Raw genomic sequence first — 18,339 nt, forward strand, 5'->3', positions numbered from 1 at the left:
CAATCAAGGTTTGCATCAGGGCCTCATTACAAGGAAGTAAGGGTCCTGATGTAGTGTCAGTTTTGCTAACACTAACACTTCTGCTGCTCTGTGAAATACTACAATGAAAGAATTTCCTCATTGGGGCGGGTAAGGGAGGGATTGGGCGCTGGAGGTACAACTCTGTCTCAGGTTAAGAAAGTAGGCCACTGTCATTCTAGACATCTAAGCATTGGCCAGCATCAGTGTAATAAAGGGGAGCGAGAGGGCACAATTTGTCTGCTTTCTCATCACCTTCTCATGGAAAACATTTTGGAGCCCATGAACAGCATCAGACCCAGCCTATGACAATACTGGCGCCAAGCAAGAGGCTGGGGTTTTTTTAAAGTAAGGGAGGCACACTGGTAATTTCACAGTGCGACATAGGCCTAGAATATACATAAACTGGCGCAGTCTCAGAAACGGGCTGGAGTCAGGTCTGGTGTGGGAGCTGTTGGAAGCCCGAGCCAGTGCAAAGTTGGGTGGAACTTGCAAAGCCCCTGGCGCTAGAGGTATGGGATGGTGCTGGCAGGGAGAGGCGAAATCGGGTCAGTTGGTGTTAGGGTCGAACTCCCTGATAGAGGTCCAGCTGGGGGCCTCTGCAGCTCTGTCGGGCCCAAAGGTGGTCCAAAGGAGCCTAAATCTCCCTGAGAAGTTCCAGCATGGCCTCATTATACGGCTCAATCTAAAGTGCAGTCAAGGACAGTGCATGTTATTTGGGTTGCATAAGAACCAGCCCGAAAACATGGCTTGGATTTGGATGTGGGCAGCAGAGTGTGGCCTTGGGTATGTCTACTGTGCAACTTCTTCCCAGGGGAGGACTGGAGAGATGGGAGATGAGCCCTGCTTCAACTTACACTTGTGGCATGACATGTACCTCGCCATTATGTTCGACTTAGCAAAAGATGGCTACCTGGAGCAGAACGAGGACTCTGACGCATCTGCTTTTTGGGTGTGTTGCCAAGGGGAGGAGGGGTGGGGGAGACAGACGTTTAACAGGGCAGGTCCCTAGCACACTATCAGTGAAAACAGAAATAGATGGGTCAGAGCTCTGAGCCCGTGTTTAGGGGCTCAGAAAGAAAGGAAGGAAAATGCTACTTACCAGTATGCATCTGTTCTTGGCATGTAGAGCTGTAGATTCACACACGGTGCATAGATCGCCATCTGGTGTTGGGCCCCGATGTTTGCACTTTGTTGTGGTCCTAGAAAAGTCTTTGGAAGTCACAAGATAGGTGACTCCTCCTTTGGACTATAGTGCGCATGGGCATCGACTCCATCTTCAGATTGTTTTTTCGTCAGTTAGGGAATTGATGGGAGTTTTGTGAGAAACAGAAAAGATGCCCATGTATGCTGTATCTAAATAAGATATACTGGAACAGATAAAGGTAGCTGGGTGGGAGTGTGTGAATCTGCAGCTGTAGATGCCAAGACAGATGCATATTGGTAAGTAGCATTTTCAGTTCGAGGCATATGAGCTTAAGATCACACACTGTGCATAGATTGTATAGCAGTACTCCACCGTAGCATCGACCATCAGCATCTGTTGCAGTTGTTTGAAATAGTGTTTTGAGTACAGCGTGGCCCACACTAGCTTATTGCTTTGCTTGCTCATCTACACAATAGTGTTTTGTGAATGTGTGCAGTGTAGACCATGTAGCTGCTTTACAGATGTCATCTAAAGGAATGTTTCCTGAGAAAGCCATTGAAGCCCCTATCTTTCTGGTAGAGTGGGCTCTAGGAGGAATGGATAATGTACGTTTTGCTTTTTGATAGCAAATTTGTATACCTTTGACAATCCACCTTGCAATTCCAGCTTTTTATATAGGATTGCCTTTATTTGTGGTGAGAAGGATACAAAAAGTTGTTGAGTTTTGCGAAAAGGTTTTGTTCTGTCAATATGGTATAGAAGTACTCTTTTGAAGTCTAGCGTATGAAGAGCTCTTTCTGCGACTGTTTGTGGTTGCAAGAAAAATATTGGCAACTCTACAGACTGGTTGAGATGAAAGGGAGAAATTACTTTAGGAAGGAATTTTGGATTTGTTCTGAGAACCACTTTGTTATGATGAAGTTGTAAAATGGTTCTTGAATAGTAAGTGCTGGAAGCTCACTGACTCTAAGGGAAGTAATGGCCACTAGAAAAGCGACCTTCCAAGTGAGAAACTGCAATTCACATTTGTGCAGGGGTTGGAATGGAGGATATATAAACAAATGGGGTCAAGAGGGAATATTTACTAACCATGCATTGCTATCATCCCTAACGTGTTACAAACTAATTAATAAAATAACAATGGGTCAAGAAAGTTAGAACTATCTAGAAAAACTGTGTTATCTGAACAAGGGTACAATCACGAAATCCACAGAGAGTAATTTGTGGTGAAAAATAATGTTTCCCATCAGATTCCCATCCTGTACCGCCCTACATCATTTGGGATCCTTCACCCGAAGGAAGTGGTAAACATCCACTATGGATTAGGTAGACTGTAGCCTAATCTGGTAGAAGGAAACTCAAGTGTAGTGGAGAAATTAAGTGACATCAGGGGGTAACCTGGCTAGCAGTGCAAGAAATAGTGATAAAGTAACAGTGCTATGTGCAATCTGGATGATTAAGATTGGGTTGTGGAAGTGGAAAAGAACAATTTTAATAGAATCCTATCCACACCCAAGGATAAAAACAGTTCAAAGTAGTGTTCAACAAATGACTACTGAGATGGATTGTAGGTCGACATGTTTCTGCAGTTGGTTGGTCACCTCCCACGAAGACAGCCTAGACGGATGTCCGGAGTACCGACGGACAGAGCGGTGCTCCATTTTTACCTGAGCTGTAGCCAGGTGAGGTGGGGTGTGTATTCCCCATAAATTGGGTGATATAAACTATTTTTATTTCACTTACTTCTTTCACTTATTCACATCATGCAGTAGCATCACGTTAAGGTCCTGATGAAGCGGGAGGAGATCGTTTGACTCCACACCAACTGCAGAAACATGTCGACCTACAATCCATCTCAGTAGTCATTTGTTGAACACTACTTTGAACTGGTTTTATCCTTGGGTGTGGATAGGATTCTATTAAAATTGTTCTTTTCCACTTCCACAACCCAATCTTAATCATCCAGATTGCACATAGCACTGTTACTTTATCACTATTTCTTGCACTGCTAGCCAGGTTACCCCCTGATGCCACTTAATTTCGCCACTACACTTGAGTTTCCTTCTACCAGATTAGGCTACAGTCTACCTAATCCATAGTGGATGTTTACCACTTCCTTCGGGTGAAGGATCCCAAATGATGTAGGGCGGTACAGGATGGGAATCTGATGGGAAACATTATTTTTCACCACGAATTACTCTCTGTGGATTTCGTGATTGTACCTTTGTTCAGATAACACAGTTTTTCTGGATAGTTCTAACTTTCTTGACCCATTGTTATTTTATTAATTAGTTGGAATGGAGGACTCATTAGTCTAGTGAGAACAATATTTAAGTTCCACACAGATGAGGGTGGTACTCTGGGTGGAATTATTCTTTTGGGTCCCTCCATAAAGGCTTTGATGGCAGGTACTCTGAATAGTGACAAATGTTATCTGTTTTGTAAATAGACAACTCTAGCAGCAGGGTGTAACCTAATAGAGGTGTATGCTAGGTTGGAGCTTTGGAGATGTAGTAGGTAACCTATGATGTGCTGAATTGACACATCTAAGGGATTGATGTTGTTATTGTTGCAGTATAACAAATATTTTCCAATTGGCTGCATAGCAAGCTCTAGTGGTGGGGCTGCTAGCTTCTTTGATAATATTCATGCAATCAGGGGGAAGGTTAAGGTAACCAAACTCAAAGACTTCATCAGCCAGATCGCTAGGTTGATCTGTGCCGGATCTGGGTGTCTGATCTCTCCATGGCTCTGGGTTAGGAGGCGTGTAGTTTTTGGTGCAGGACTACAGATAGTTCCAGTAATCTGGTGTATCATGGTTGTCTGGCCCATGTTGGAGCAACTAGGATTAGAGTCAGTGAGTGTTGCTGCAATTTGCGCACCACCAGTGGAATGAGTGGGCGAGGCGGAAAAGCATACGCAAATCTGCCTGACCAATTCATCCATGTCGCATTGCCTTTGGACAATGGGTGTGGATATCTGGCGGCGAAGCTTGGGCATTTGGCGTTTTTGTGGGAGGCAAAGAGATCTATCTGTGGGTGCCCCCACAACTGGAAAAACTTGTGGATGAAGTTCCCACTCGTGAGTCTGTTGCGTAGGACGGCTTAACAGATCTGCTATGCTGTTCTGGACTCCTGGAACGTGTTGGGCTAGGAGAAAAATATGTTCTGAGGAATAGCCCATCTCCATATGCATTGTGCTAGCTGGGAGAGTTGCAGAGAGTGTGTCCCGACTTGTTTTTGTATGTAATACATTGCTGTCATATTGTCTGTGCGGACTAGGACAGCTTTGCCTAGAATGTGTTTCTGGAAGGACTTTAATGCTAGAAATATGGCTAGTAACTCTAGGTGATTGATGTGGAGCAACCTTTGTTGTGGTGTCCACGTGCCCTGTATGGTATGATGCAACAGATGGGCTCCCCAGCCGGAGAGCGATGCATCCGCTGTTAACACGATCTGTGGAACTTGCTATATGAACGGTTGCCCATTGGAAAGATTTTTGGTGGTTCCACCATTGTAGAGAACGATGTGTGCGACCGTCCACCAACACCCGATCTGTCAGCGGACCTTGAGCCTGGTTCCACTGACGTGTTAAACATTCCTGTAGGGGACGCATTTGGAGTCTTGCATGAGGGACTATGAACATGCAAGAGGCAATCATCCCTATAAGTTGCATGAACACAGGAGCTGGAAGACTGTTGCGGCTGAAACTGTGTGACAAGGCTTTGTATGCGTGCTATCCTGGCTGGACTGGGATATGCAAGGGCCTTTGAGGTATTTATTGTTGCCCCGAGGTATTGCTGTATGTGAGACGGTTGTAGGTGAGACTTTGGGTGGTTTATGGTAAACCCCAAGTCGTAAAGCAGTTGGATTGTAGCGCTAGTGTGTTGTACGTACTGGTTGTATGACTTGGCTTTTATGAGTCAGTTGTCTAGGTAGGGGTAGACATGAATATGCTGCCTCCTTAAGTGAGCTGCAACTACTGCTAGACACTTGTTGAAGACTCTGGGTGCTATGGTGACTCCGAATGGGAGTACCGTGAATTGATAATGTTGACCGTCTACTACAAACCTGAGATGCTTTCTGTGAGAAGTGTGAATGGGAATATGGAAGTAGGCGTCCTTGAGATGCAGAGTGGCAAGGAAATTGCCTTGTGCGAGCAGAGGAAGGACCTGTTGAAGTGTGACCATGTGAAAGTGGTCCGATTGTATGTACAGATTTTGGGGTCTGAGGTCTAGGATGGGTCTTAGAGAGCCGTCCTGTTTTGGAATGAGGAAGTACAGGGAGTAAAGCCCTGTGTTTTGCTGATGCAGGGGTACTGGTTCTATCGCATGCTTTTGCAGTAGGGAGATGACTTCCTGTTTTAGCAGTGATAAATGTTCCAGTGACATTGGGCGCTGCCTCGGTGGTATGTTTGGGGGGGTGGAGGTGAGTTCTAGACAGTAACCTGTTTGAACGATTTGTCTCACCCACCTGTCTGTGGTGATGTTGGTCCAGACAGGATGGAACTGTTGTATTCTCCCCCCGACAGGAGTAGAATGGACCGGGGGAGCGGAGGGAAGTCATTGGGTAGGGGTGGAGGCAGATCCGGTATTGTTGGTCTTGCCTCTAACCTTTGTTGTTGTTGCCTCTGTAGCCTACTCTTTGGTAACCTCTGGTGAATGTAGATTGGGTGGGAGCCTTGCAAGAGGTGGAAGGGCTGTCAGAGGAGTATCTTCTAGAGGTGCCTTTGTAGAAAGAGCGACAAAAGGAACGTCTGGGAACTTGCGATTGCAAGGCTCCCATACATCTTTTCAAGTGATGAATCTACATTAGGTCCAAATAAGTGTTTCTGATCGAATGGTTGGTTTAAAATGGAGGTTTGTACTTCCGGATTAAAACCTGAAATGCATAGCCAAGCATGTCAACGCAGACGTACACTCGTGTTGACGGCTCTGGAGGCTGTATCTGCTGCATCTAGAGCACAACGAATGGGGGTGTTAGTGATGATTTCCCCCCCTTGTTTGAGGTCATTGGCCGTGTTCTTATATTTGTCCAGTAGGTGTTGCAATAGGGTCTCAAGTTCATCGTAATGTGCCCTACCATACCTGGCTAACAGAGCTTGAGTGTTGGCGATAAGCCATATGTTAGATGCTTGTGACGCTGTTCTTTTGCCAGAGGCATCTAATAATTTGGACTCTTTATCGGGGGTGGAGCGTCCCCTGATGTCTGAGAATTAGCTCTCTTCCTAGGAATCTAAAGGTACTGGACCTTTAATATAAGCTGGGTCCCCAGGGGCAGCTTTATACTTTTTGTCGATCCTGAGGTTAATAACTCTTGCCCTTACAGGATCTTTAAACACTTTAGGTGCAGGATTGATGACCCCTTTTAGCATGGGTAAAATACAAGTGGACCTTTGTGAGGTATCTAAAGTCTCCATTATGAAATCCTCTTCCACTAGGTCAGTGTGTAAACTAACTCCATGGTATTGGGCAGTTCTGTAAAGTAGCTGATTAAAACCTGTTGTGTCCTCTGGAGGGGAAGGCCTAGAAGGGTAGATATCCTCCTGTGGAATATTAGGGATGTCTGGTGTATTGTAGTCATCCCAAGGATCAGGAGAAAAAGGTGGACTATGGTCCCCTAATGGCTCCTCGTCCGCACCCCCCCCCCTTATCAGAAGTTGCATCATCGTTCCCTGGTGGAGGAGATGGTGTAGGAGAATGGTGTGGTGGTGGAGAAAGTAGAGGAGGCGGTGGTGGAGAAGGGACCCTGAGGGGAGATGTGGCAATGTCCTTTTTTTTTTAGGTGGTGGAGCCTGTGGAGGCGTATCCAATGGTCTCTTTCTCGAACTTAGGATAAGCTAACCAGTTTTAGGGTCTTTTAGAAGAGTTTTTTTGTCGAGGGTCTGGTGTAAAAAGCTCTTCTGATGGAGGCAGTTCTTTAGGCACTGACTTTTTCGGTTCGGTAGACTTTGGTACCGACTCCGGAACGGTTTTGTGGTCTTTTGGCTTGGAACAGTGATGTTTTAAAGGCTCTAGGCGCCAGGATACTAGCTTAGTAACAGAGCGCGTTATAAAATCATTTATAACATAACATCTATGGCTGTTTGTGGAACCGGTTGTTTGTTTGGTTCCGAGGCCTTTTTTGGCTCCGAAGGGCGTGGATCCGAACTTTTCGGGAGCGGCTTCTTGGTCGGCTTTGAGTGTTTTTTCGGAGTGGATGGGTCGGTGCTTATAGATTTCGGTGCCGAATGCTTGAATGTGGAGGCAGCGATCGGCAAGGAAGAGGGCGGCGGCTTCTTTTTTGGTACCTGTGGGCGGGTTTCGGTCCGGTGGCATGCTGACTCGAGCCCCAGTCGGCTGAAGGCTTACTAGGCTTCTTTGCCGAGCCCGGGGGCGGGGCATGGGAAGCAGTCTCTCGGTGTGCACCTAGGCTCAAAGGTGAAGGTGTGACCGAAGCCTTTTTTGAGGGTGTGTGGAGGGAGTGAGGGTCGAAGTCTTTACTTGCGACCCGCTGCTCAGAAGTGATTTCTTCGACATCGGAGTCCTCTACTTCGGAGCCGCTGCCGAGGGGTTCTTGGATTCGCTCCTGCTCCGGTACATCGACGCCCTCCTGGAAGATGTCGGCAGGAATGGATATTGACGAGCGAGCCATTTTCCTTCGAGCTAGACGATCCAGAATGGTCTTCTTGGGGCGGAAAGAGGCAAACGCTGCACAGTCTCTGGCCTCGTGCTCCGGTGAAGGGCAGAGGTTACACACCTCATGCAGATCGGTGTGGGGAAACTTCGACCCACATTGAGGACACTTTTTGAATAGAGTCCTTTCCATAAGCCAGATGCCTAGGCCCAAGTAGGCCCGAAGGCCCTCGTCGACTATCGGAATTGAGGACTTCGACTTTGAAGGGATGCGCGACGACAGGGGATCGCGATTGAAAACAATACCGTAGAAATGGTGAAGGATTGTGCGTCGAAAGTAGAATCGGTAACGATACCGAGCTGGAGCGCGACAAACATATCCGAGCCCGATGGCGGAAAAAAACAATCTGAAAATGCAGCCGATGCCCATGCGCACAATAGTCCAAAGGAGGAGTCACCTATCTTGTGACTTCCAAAGACTTTTCCAGGACAACAACTAAGTGCAAACATCCGGGCCCAACACTAGATGGCGATCTATGCACAGTGTGTGATCTGCAGCTCATATGCCTCGAACCTGATGTTATTCCACAGGTGTGCCACCTACATACAGCTCTGCACTGTTTATTCCGCTAAGCCAGATCGCTATGGAGTCCGATGTTGGCAACTGTCAACATGCAGGAGCAGTTACTATGACACATTTCTAATGTGGTCTGATGCCTGAGAAAATTCAAAAGGTTAGCAATCTGCAGTTAGACGTATTCATCAGAAATTATAGGGTAGATAATTTCTTTTTTTTAAAAGCCATTTGCTAAAGCCATACGGATTAGCCCCCCCGCTTGCACCCACAGCCAGGATTCCATTAGCCTGTAGACTACGGAATGTAAAAAAATAAAAAAATAAACAGGCAAGGATTAGTTACTTACCTGTAATCCTAGTTCTCTTCCAGGGGTATCCTCATCAAAGTCATAAGCATTAGAATATTCCCGCCCATGCGCGGGACCCCGGAAACAATATATTATATGTGCCCCACATATATATAGACATATATATATAAATATATATATATATATATAAAAATAAGCAATTGCAGCCAAATAAAACAATAGAGCTGGAATATGCAGTGAAGAATTTCCACAATACAGTGTATTTTGCATTAGAAACATGAGAAACAACACCAATGCTTGTTTAGAAACTGTTTTAATGCTTAGAAAACAGTAGAAATTCTCATAACACACTGTAAGCATATACAGCTCCCAGGCTGCATTGCAAAATCCCAGTCTAAAAAGACTGAAAAGCTAACCTGTAGCTGAATGTACTAAAACTGACGCTGTGCCTTTAAGGCACCTCAGACCCTAGCTTCCCATCATGCCTCAGGGGTTACAGTTAGGTCAGTTGTTCTTTTCGGAGACTGAAAACCAAACCATGGTAATAACAGGTTAAAAACCATCTCCTATGTAATAAACAAAGTCCTTTGCCCGGGGAGGCGGGAGGGTTGCTTATGACTTTGATGAGGATACCCCTGGAAGAGAACTAGGATTACAGGTAAGTAACTAATCCTTCTCTTCCAGGGGATCCTCATCAATAGTCATAAGCATTAGAATAGAGTAGCGAGCCTCACCTCATCCCTGCGGGCAAAGGAATCAACAGATAACAATCATATCCGTAGGCCCAAAAATAGGCCTTATTTTACCCAAATAGGTTTCTCAAGGAGGCTTGCCCTACTTGAGAATCCGCTCTGGAATCAGACTCTAGGCAATAATGCCTTGTAAAGGTATGGACTGATTTCCATGTCGCAGCCTTGCATATTTCTGACATAGGAATGTCATGCAAAAAAGCTATGGTGGCTGCTTTCCCTCTAGTGGAATGAGCTTTGGGTGATTGCAACAAAGGTTTGCCAGCCAGCTGGTATGCTAGTTTGATACAAGAGACAATCCATCTGGAGATGGATCTTTTGGCTGCTGCAAACCCGGTCCTCATAGCACCATAATTGACAAAGAGTTGGTCTGTCTTTCTGGTGTCCTTAGTTTTTTCTAGGTAAAACTTTAGCACCCGTTTAAGATCTAACGAGTGCAACGACCTCTCAGCTGGGGTCGATGGGTTAGGAAAGAACGAAGGAAGGGTAATCGTTTGATTTATATGAAAATCCGATACCACCTTTGGAAGAAAAGATGGGTGAGCCCTCATTACTACTCTGTTGTGGTGAAACACAGTGTAAGGTTCCTTGGTGCAGAGTGCTTGTATCTCGCTAACCCTGCGCGCAGAGGTTATTGCCACCAAGAAGGCCGCCTTCCAAGTGAGATGCTGCAAGGAGGCCTTGTGTATAGGCTCAAACGGTGTAGACATCAGCCTGGAGAGAACCAGGTTCAACTCCCAGGGAGGAGAAGGATTTCTCACAGGGGGATAGACCTTCTTTAATCCTTGAAGGAAATCTTTCACCACTGGGACTTGAAAAAACGATGTTTGTGCAGGTGATTTTCTGTACGCTACTATGGCGGATAGATGAACCCTAATAGAAGCGTATTTCAACCCTGATGTCGCTAAGTATAGGAGGTATGGAAGAACTACCTCTTCTTGTCCTTTTGTGGGATCAAAGCCATGGTCCTTACACCAAATGAAAAAACGTTTCCACTTGAACGCATAAGACGCCCTTGTGGAAGGTCTCTTTGCCTCTCTTAAAATATTCATACATTCCGGAGGCAGATTTAAGTGTCCATATTGCAAGACCTCAGGAGCCATGCAGTCAGGTTCAGCGACGGGAGGTTGGGATGCAGGATCCTCCCGTTCATCTTGCTCAGCAGGTCTGGCCTGCACGGAAGACGTCTGTGTGGACACAGTGACAGATGTAACAGGTCTGGATACCACCATTGTCGCGGCCAATCCGGAGCAATTAGGATCATGTCCATGCTCGATCTGATGAGCTTGGCCACCACCTTCGGAATCAGTGCCAGAGGGGGAAAAGCATAAGCGAACATTCCTGTCCACTCCAGCAGGAGAGCGTTCCCTTGCGTCCCTGGCCAGTGGAACCTGGACGCGAAGGCGTGGCATTTGGGGTTTTCGTCGTCCGCAAATAAGTCTATGTCTGGACGACCCCAGCAACGGAAGAGTTCTTCGACTACTTCGTCGTGTAGCACCCAGTCTGGCTGATCTTCGAAGTGCCTGCTGAGTGCGTCCGCTTTTGTGTTTAGCTCGCCTGGAAGGTGCACTGCCACCACCGACAGTCCCCGAGCCAGAAGCCAGTGCCAGATTGTCTGGGCCTCCAGAGACAGAGGGCGAGATCGAGTTCCTCCCTGCTTGTTCAGATAGAACATAGTTGTAGTGTTGTCCGTCTGAACCAGGATTTTGTCCGTTGATATTGCTGGAAAGAACGCTTTGAGCGCCAGATGAACTGCTCGAAGCTCCAGCATGTTGATGTGGTATGTCTGAAGGTTGGTCGACCAGAGACCCTGAATCTGAAGATGACCCATGTGAGCACCCCAGCCTTCTAGAGATGCGTCCGTTACCACAGACAGCGAAGGAAGAGGTTGCTGAAAAGGGACTCCCTGCAGGACATTCCGAGGGCGAGTCCACCACTTTATTGAGGTCAGTGCTGATTGAGACAGGATGATTCGGTCCTCCCAATCTCCCGTCGCTTGGTCCCACTGATCCTCCACAGACTCTTGTAGAGGCCGCATCCTCAACCTGGCGTTCGGTATTAGGAAGATGCAGGACGCCATGGAGCCCAAAAGAGACGCTACTTCTCGCACCTTTGGACGAGGAAACTGAAGTAACTTTTTGCATTTTTGCCCCATGGAAGACAGTCTCTCCTGCGAAGGAAACGCTCTTCCTAACTTTGTGTCTAGAACTGCACCCAGATAGTGGATAGTTTGCGTGGGCTGCAGGACTGATTTTTCTGTGTTCACGTGGAGGCCGAGCCTGTGTAGTTGTTGGAGACACAGGTGACAGCCTTTGGTGGCTTGACGAGGGGACGGACTCTTCAGGAGCCAGTCGTCTAGATATGGGTACACAAAGAGACCTTTTTTGTGTAGACACGCCGCTACCACTGCCATGCACTTGGTGAAGACCCTTGGTGCGGATTTGAGTCAGAAAGGAAGCACTTTGAACTGGTAATGCTTGGACCCTACCAGGAACCTCAAGTACTTTCGATGACCTGGTGTAATAGGAATGTGGAAGTACGCGTCTTGTAAATCCACCGAACACATCCAATCTCCGATCTGTAGATGAGGACATATTTGGTGGAGTGCCAACATGCAAAACTTCTCTTTGACCACCACTTTGTTGAGGAGTCGAAGATCCAAAATTGGTCTGAATTTGCCTTCTTGGTCTTTTTTGGGAACAAGGAAATATCTTGAGTACACTCCTTTCCCCCTTTGGGATAGGGGTACCTCTTCGATTGCGTTTTTCTTTAAGAGGGCGCTCACTTCCTTTTTGAGGAGCTCTAGTTGGTACGAGCGAGACTTTTTTGGAGGAGCCGGTTGTGGTTTCTTCCTGAAACGTAGCGCATATCCATTGCGCAGTATATTCAGCACCCACCCATCTTTCGTGATGCTGACCCACTCTGCCAGATGTTGTGCAGCACTTCCTCCCACTGGAGTGGGTAACAGCGTCAGAGGAAGCCACTGCTCAGGCCTTGCCTCCTCTAGGTGTGGTAGAGGACTGATGATGTCCGCCTCTACCTCTGCTTGACCTTCCTCCTCTGTATTGTGGCTTTCCTTGCGGCTTGTTTTGAGACCATTGAGGGGTTTGAACCCTCTGTTGGCCTCCCCGGTTCTTGTTGGTCTTGAAGCGTCGTTTGAACGGCGCTTTCTGTTTTTCCAGACCTACTGCCTTTACTGTGTCTAACTCAGTCTTCATACGGGCCATTTCCTGATCGGCATGCTCCCCGAAGAGTGAAGATCCGGAAAAAGGCAGATTGAGGATGCGCTGCTGGGCATCTGGTTTGAGCCCAGTTAAACGCAGCCAAGAGGATCTCCTCGCACATACCCCATGTGAGTAGTTATGTCCAGCTAGAAGGGCGTTATCTGCTGATGAACTAATCATTTGGTTTGCCACCAAACAGCCCTCCGTCACGGTCTCCTCAAAGTCCTTCTGGTCCTCCTTGGGCAATTTCCCTTTGAATCGTTCCATGGAGTCCCATAGGGCTCTATCGTACCTTCCCAGAAGGGCTGATGCACTAGAGACTTTCAGGGATGAAGCTGCTGTGCTGCATACCTTGCGTCCCCAAGAATCTTGCGTCTTGCTGTCTTTGTCAGGAGGAACTGATGAAGAAGGAGCGACTGTGTGATTCTTCCTAGCTGAGGCTACAATAACTGAGTCCGCCGCAGGCTCACCTTTAACAAAGATAGGATCTGAGTCAGCCGGCCTATATTTTTTCTGGATACGTGCCGGTACTGCCCTGATCGTTGCTGGCGTGAGGAAAACCTCTTTGATTGGGTCCATTATTCCTGGAACTAATGGGAGCAACGGCCGTGTATATGATTTGTGATGAAGAGTCTCAAAAATCACAGTAGTGGACACCTCTGGAGTGGTCATTTCTATATTCAGCTTGTGAGCACCCCTTTGCAAAACGTCCAGATACGTGTTGACGTCGTCAAGAGGGGAAGCTCTTGAGCGAGGGCTGTCTGCCAGCGTCGGAGAGTAGTCCCCTTTAGAAGATCTAGGCGAAGATGGAGGGGAGGATGATGGAGTTCTTCTTCTCCTGTGGTGAAAATGCTCCTTCCTCACCGGTGATCTCCTAGGTCGTTCCTCCCTTCGAGGAGAACGTGATACCCTCTGATGTACTGGAGATCTCGATCTCTCAGTCCGTACCTCCTTTCTCGGTGTTCGAGATTTGGGTTGCTCCCTCCTTGGCGATCGGGAGACCCTAGGGGCATGCGACCTGTCCGCTCTTCTCTCTCGTGAGCGTGATCGGTGAATGGCAGGACTCTGTCCATCTGCCTCTTCTGCTTGCTGAAGAGGAGACCCGTGGACTGGACTCAAGTACCTTTGAAGTCTCTCTGGTGCCTTAGAATCCTTCCAATTACTCAAAGGAGCATACCATCTTGGCGAGAGTCTTATATGTGAAGTGTAACCCCGCTGGGGATTCTTCTGAACCGGACTCCTACTCCTAGAAGATGACCCCGTTGAACCCGAGGCACTTGAGGAGGAATGGAGTGAAGCAGATTGTGTCACTAGGACTGTCGAAGGCACCGAAGGAGATCTCCGTCTCACCGGTGTTGGAGGACGTCTCAAAAGCCTTTCCCTCGACGTCGAACGCCTCTGCGGCGTCGACGGGGTGATAACCTTCGGCGTTGAATGCTTTGACGATGATCTGCGGTCCCTCGACGTCGATCGGCGATGATGCACCGACGGCGGAGTCTTCTCCCTTGACGCCGAACGGCGTTGTCCTGCCGTCGACGGAGGTCTCGACGTCGAACGGCATAGCCCTGCCGTCGACGGAGCTCTCGACGTCGGCCGACGTTGATCTGTCGGCGACGGAGATGTCCTCGACCTGGCATGTGGCGACGGCGGAGGATCGGACATCCTCGACGACGAGCGCCGACGTGCCTTCGATGATCCCTTCCTCGACGACGATCGTCCGAGGGGGCTCTTGCTCCTCGACGCCGAGCGCCTCCGTGGAGACGTCGGCGGAGGTGTCACACTCTTCGAAGCCTGTCGACGTCGAGACGACGGCGAGTGTGATCTGTCTCTCGACGCCGACCGTCGCCTAGTTGACGGCGGAGGAGTTGACTTATGTCTTGACGTCGAACCTCTCGTCGACGGCGATCTCGTGGCTTCTCTCGACGCCGATCGTCGCCTAGTTGACGACGGCGGAGCTTTCTTCGACGACGGCGAACCTTTTTTCCTCATCGACGCCGATCTCGACGTCGACGGAGCTTTTTCTCTCGAACTGTCCATCAGATGTCGTTTTTTCAGCGCCGAGCCCGGTGCTGAGGTTGATGGACGCTCTGACTTGCCTTTGGAGGGAGTTCTGGGTCTCTTTGAACTCTTCCTCTCTGCAGATCTTCCTCTCATGGATCTCTGGGCAAGACCATAGAGCCTGTTCCTCTCTCTGTCTTTAAGAGTTCTGTCAGACAGAGTTTTACAATGAGAACAGTCTTTAGGATCATGATCCTCTGGCAAGCATAAAATACAGACCTCATGAGAGTCCGTTTTTGCCTTCTTGTGGCCACAAGAAGGGCAATCATCAAATAATGAGGGCATCCTGAAAGGAAAACCTCACAAAAAATTGACTGCAAAGCAGTTATTTACTTGACTCTGTGAAAAGTCAAAGTAAATCAAAAAATTGTTCTTTTGAAGATTTTCTGACTGAAAAAGGCAGAAAAGTGTGGAGCTGTGTATCCAGGGTCCTTCCTGAAGGAGCCGGAAAGAACAACTGACCTAACTGTAACCCCTGAGGCATGATGGGAAGCTAGGGGCTGAGGTGCCTTAAAGGCACAGGGTCAGTTTTAGTACATTCAGCTACAGGTTAGCTTTTCAGTCTTTTTAGACTGGGATTTTGCAATGCAGCCTGGGAGCTGTATATGCTTACAGTGTGTTATGAGAATTTCTACTATTTTCTAAGCATTAAAACAGTTTCTAAACAAGCATTGGTGTTGTTTCTCATGTTTCTAATGCAAAATACACTGTATTGTGGAAATTCTTCACTGCATATTCCAGCTCTATTGTTTTATTTGGCTGCAATTGCTTATTTTTATATATATATATATATTTATATATATATGTCTATATATATATGTGGGGCACATATAATATATTGTTTCCGGGGTCCCGCGCATGGGCGGGAATATTCTAATGCTTATGACTATTGATGAGGATCCCCTGGAAGAGAACCAACCTTTTCTATCTACGCACCCAGGATCTGAAACAACACCTCTGTGTCTACTAGGACCACTCCAACACTATTCCAATTTAGGAAAGAGTTGTAGACTCATCTCTTTAAAGAACATTACAGAACAATACATTAACCTTCCACAAGCCAACTGCATTTGTGCGCAGACACATTTTATACCGCTAGTGTAATCCTGGATAGCAATGAGCTAAGTTATTATGGCAAGAAGGAATGACTGAAGTCCAGTGAGGGAAAGTAACTGTCCAGTTTCAGTGTTCTTCTGACAGTACCAATGGTACCGGAGTTCAAGGAGGGCAGATTTCAGAGCTCATATTCTATGCTTGATAAAGATTTGCATGTGTGCAGATGTGCCCCTATCACTTGTTAACTTTATGCTTGTGTATGACCCTGTACAGCACTTTCGGCTAGATTCGAGTTACAGAAATATAAAATACATATATACATAAGCAAGCACACAACCAACAGGGCCATGACGCTTGGTGAGGGAAAATGACAACAATGCAGCTTAGAAAGCCATCATAAACAGCTGTGTTTTAATAACTTTACAAAAGACAGTCAAGGAGGATAAATTGTAGAGGCCAAGAGAAAGGGAAAAGGACACGGACGTGTTTTCCCAGCATTAGGCCTTCAAGATTGACTTTCGGAGTGACTTTACATTATAAAAACTGGGCACTAAACTGAAAATTCAGTTAAAAAAATGGAAAGGAAAAGATCATGGAAATTAGAGGAGCTCCGAATAATAGAATCTGTTCCATATGACAAAAAGAAAGTAATGGGCATGAGACTACTCAGGCGGTCACCAGAGAGCAGGCGCATCAAAATATGTGTTAGCTAGACAGTAAAGTACTTTGCTTCTTTTGATGGAGTTGGCATCTAACACTACATATTACACAGAAACTTCACTTTTTTTGGACGGAGCCTGTTGATGCACAAACACTGTTGGTACCAATCTCAACTTAGTTACAGGAAACAGATGAATTTCAAGAGCTTTACAAATGACAGTGAAGGAGGATAAATATTAGAGGCCGGGCAGCCTAGATGCGCTTTAGTGGGGAATCGGGTACTGACATGTTTTCCCAGCAATTAGACCTTGAAGCTAGACTTCAAAAACTGGGCACTAAACCAAAAATTTAGTAAAAAAGTGAAAACAGACAATTTAAATCAGATGAGCTCGGGATGATAAAATAGGTTACATATGACATATAAGGAATTGATGGGCACAGGCACAAGACTGCACATTTATGGCACAATATTGTTACACTTGATGACACTTACACAACTCCGCAGCCAGAACCATACCAACGCTCCAAATGCAGTAATTTAAGTTAATGAGCCTAAAATTAAAGTCTGGACATGGAAAGAGATGAGGAACAGATGAAAAGAAATAACCATTACAAAGTGTTTCATCTCAGGCAGTCACCTGAGAGCAGGAGCATCACTATATGTGCTAGTTTGACAGACCACTTTGCTTCTTCCGATTGAGTTGGCACCTAACATTGCCTATTACATATGAACTTCGTGTTTTTTGGACCTAACCTGTAGATCCTCAACAGTCGGTATCAATCTCAACTTTGTTAAAAGGAACACATGAATTTCTAGAAAGAGCTGAGTTGCAGTGCTGAAGGTATAGCACTGACTTACGGCTAAGAAGCTGTGTAAGAAAGGAGGGCTGCATGATCAAAGGGGGATGTCTTAAGTACTGCGATCAGGTAGGTGGCTACTATCAGAAGGTCAACCCATGATCTATGGGCAGAAAAAAAGGCATGCATCAGACTTTAGTCAGGAAACAGTCATGCGTTCTCGCTTACTAACCAATCAAGTAGGAAAACTGGTACTAGATCAGTCATCACTTACTCTGCTGCTGGATTATGGTGTTGAGAGATGGCTGAGCTGGTTTGCAGGGCTGCATGCCGGGTACCAAATTATCCAAGCTAATGTTCACACTTGGGTCGGACCAGGTGGGTGGAAGGGTTTTGCCTTCATGCTTGCTCATCATGTCCATGCTTTGTGCAGATAGTGGGTTTGGTTTCTGAAGAGCAGTGTGGATATTCTGTAAAGGCTGTAAGAAAGCGTAAAACCATCAAATGAAATATCAATGAACTGGTTAACAGACAGAAGATTCAAAGCTATGTCTATATCTAAAAGATGTTTCATTCACAAGCGAATTAATCAGGTGCCCCTATACAGAAAGCGTCATTTCGCGTATGCAGGATCTAGCTTTTGAAATGCTTAAAGTCCATGGGGATCAGACTCACTGGTATTCACCAGAAAGACAGTTACGAAACGTACGTAACTTTTTCTTCTGATGGATACTTCTACCTGCAGATTTTTCACCTGCTGAATATATTACAAAAGGAATTGTTTCTTACCTGTAACTCCAGTGCTCTGGTAAGGGAATCTCTATTGAAGTCCTAAGCGTTTGAATTGTTTAATTGTTCTGTACACCCCGTAGGCTGCCATTATCTGAGTTTAAAACAGTGTGTGCGCCTTTAAGATTTGATTTGATTTTAATTTGTAAAGTGCAGCGTACGCCCTAGGGCGTCTTGGCGCTGCCTGCAATGCTAGGAAAAGAATGTCAGGATATAGAGTCTACAGAGGGAAAGTTAAAAGCCAAGTTTTAATAAGTATTCCTTAAGTACTCTGGCATTTGATTCCAGAGACATGATGTGACGTGAGAACAACTTCTACCTCCCCAGGAGGCTTTGCAGATGC

General features: G+C 46.6%; 1 protein-coding gene across 1 annotated transcript in view; it reads right to left on the reverse strand.

Moving 5' to 3' along the window:
- The window catches only part of CLINT1 (clathrin interactor 1), a 630,396-nt gene that overhangs the window by 35,183 nt on the left and 576,874 nt on the right, over positions 1-18,339 (reverse strand). Inside the window, exon 11 of the mRNA XM_078653723.1 lies at positions 17,482-17,686. Within this exon, the coding sequence (XP_078509849.1) occupies positions 17,482-17,686 (205 nt within the window). The remainder of the gene's footprint in view (positions 1-17,481; positions 17,687-18,339) is intronic.

The sequence above is a fragment of the Lissotriton helveticus genome, chromosome 7, assembly GCF_964261635.1.
Source record: "Lissotriton helveticus chromosome 7, aLisHel1.1, whole genome shotgun sequence".
In the NCBI taxonomy this organism is placed as follows: Eukaryota; Metazoa; Chordata; class Amphibia; order Caudata; family Salamandridae; genus Lissotriton; species Lissotriton helveticus.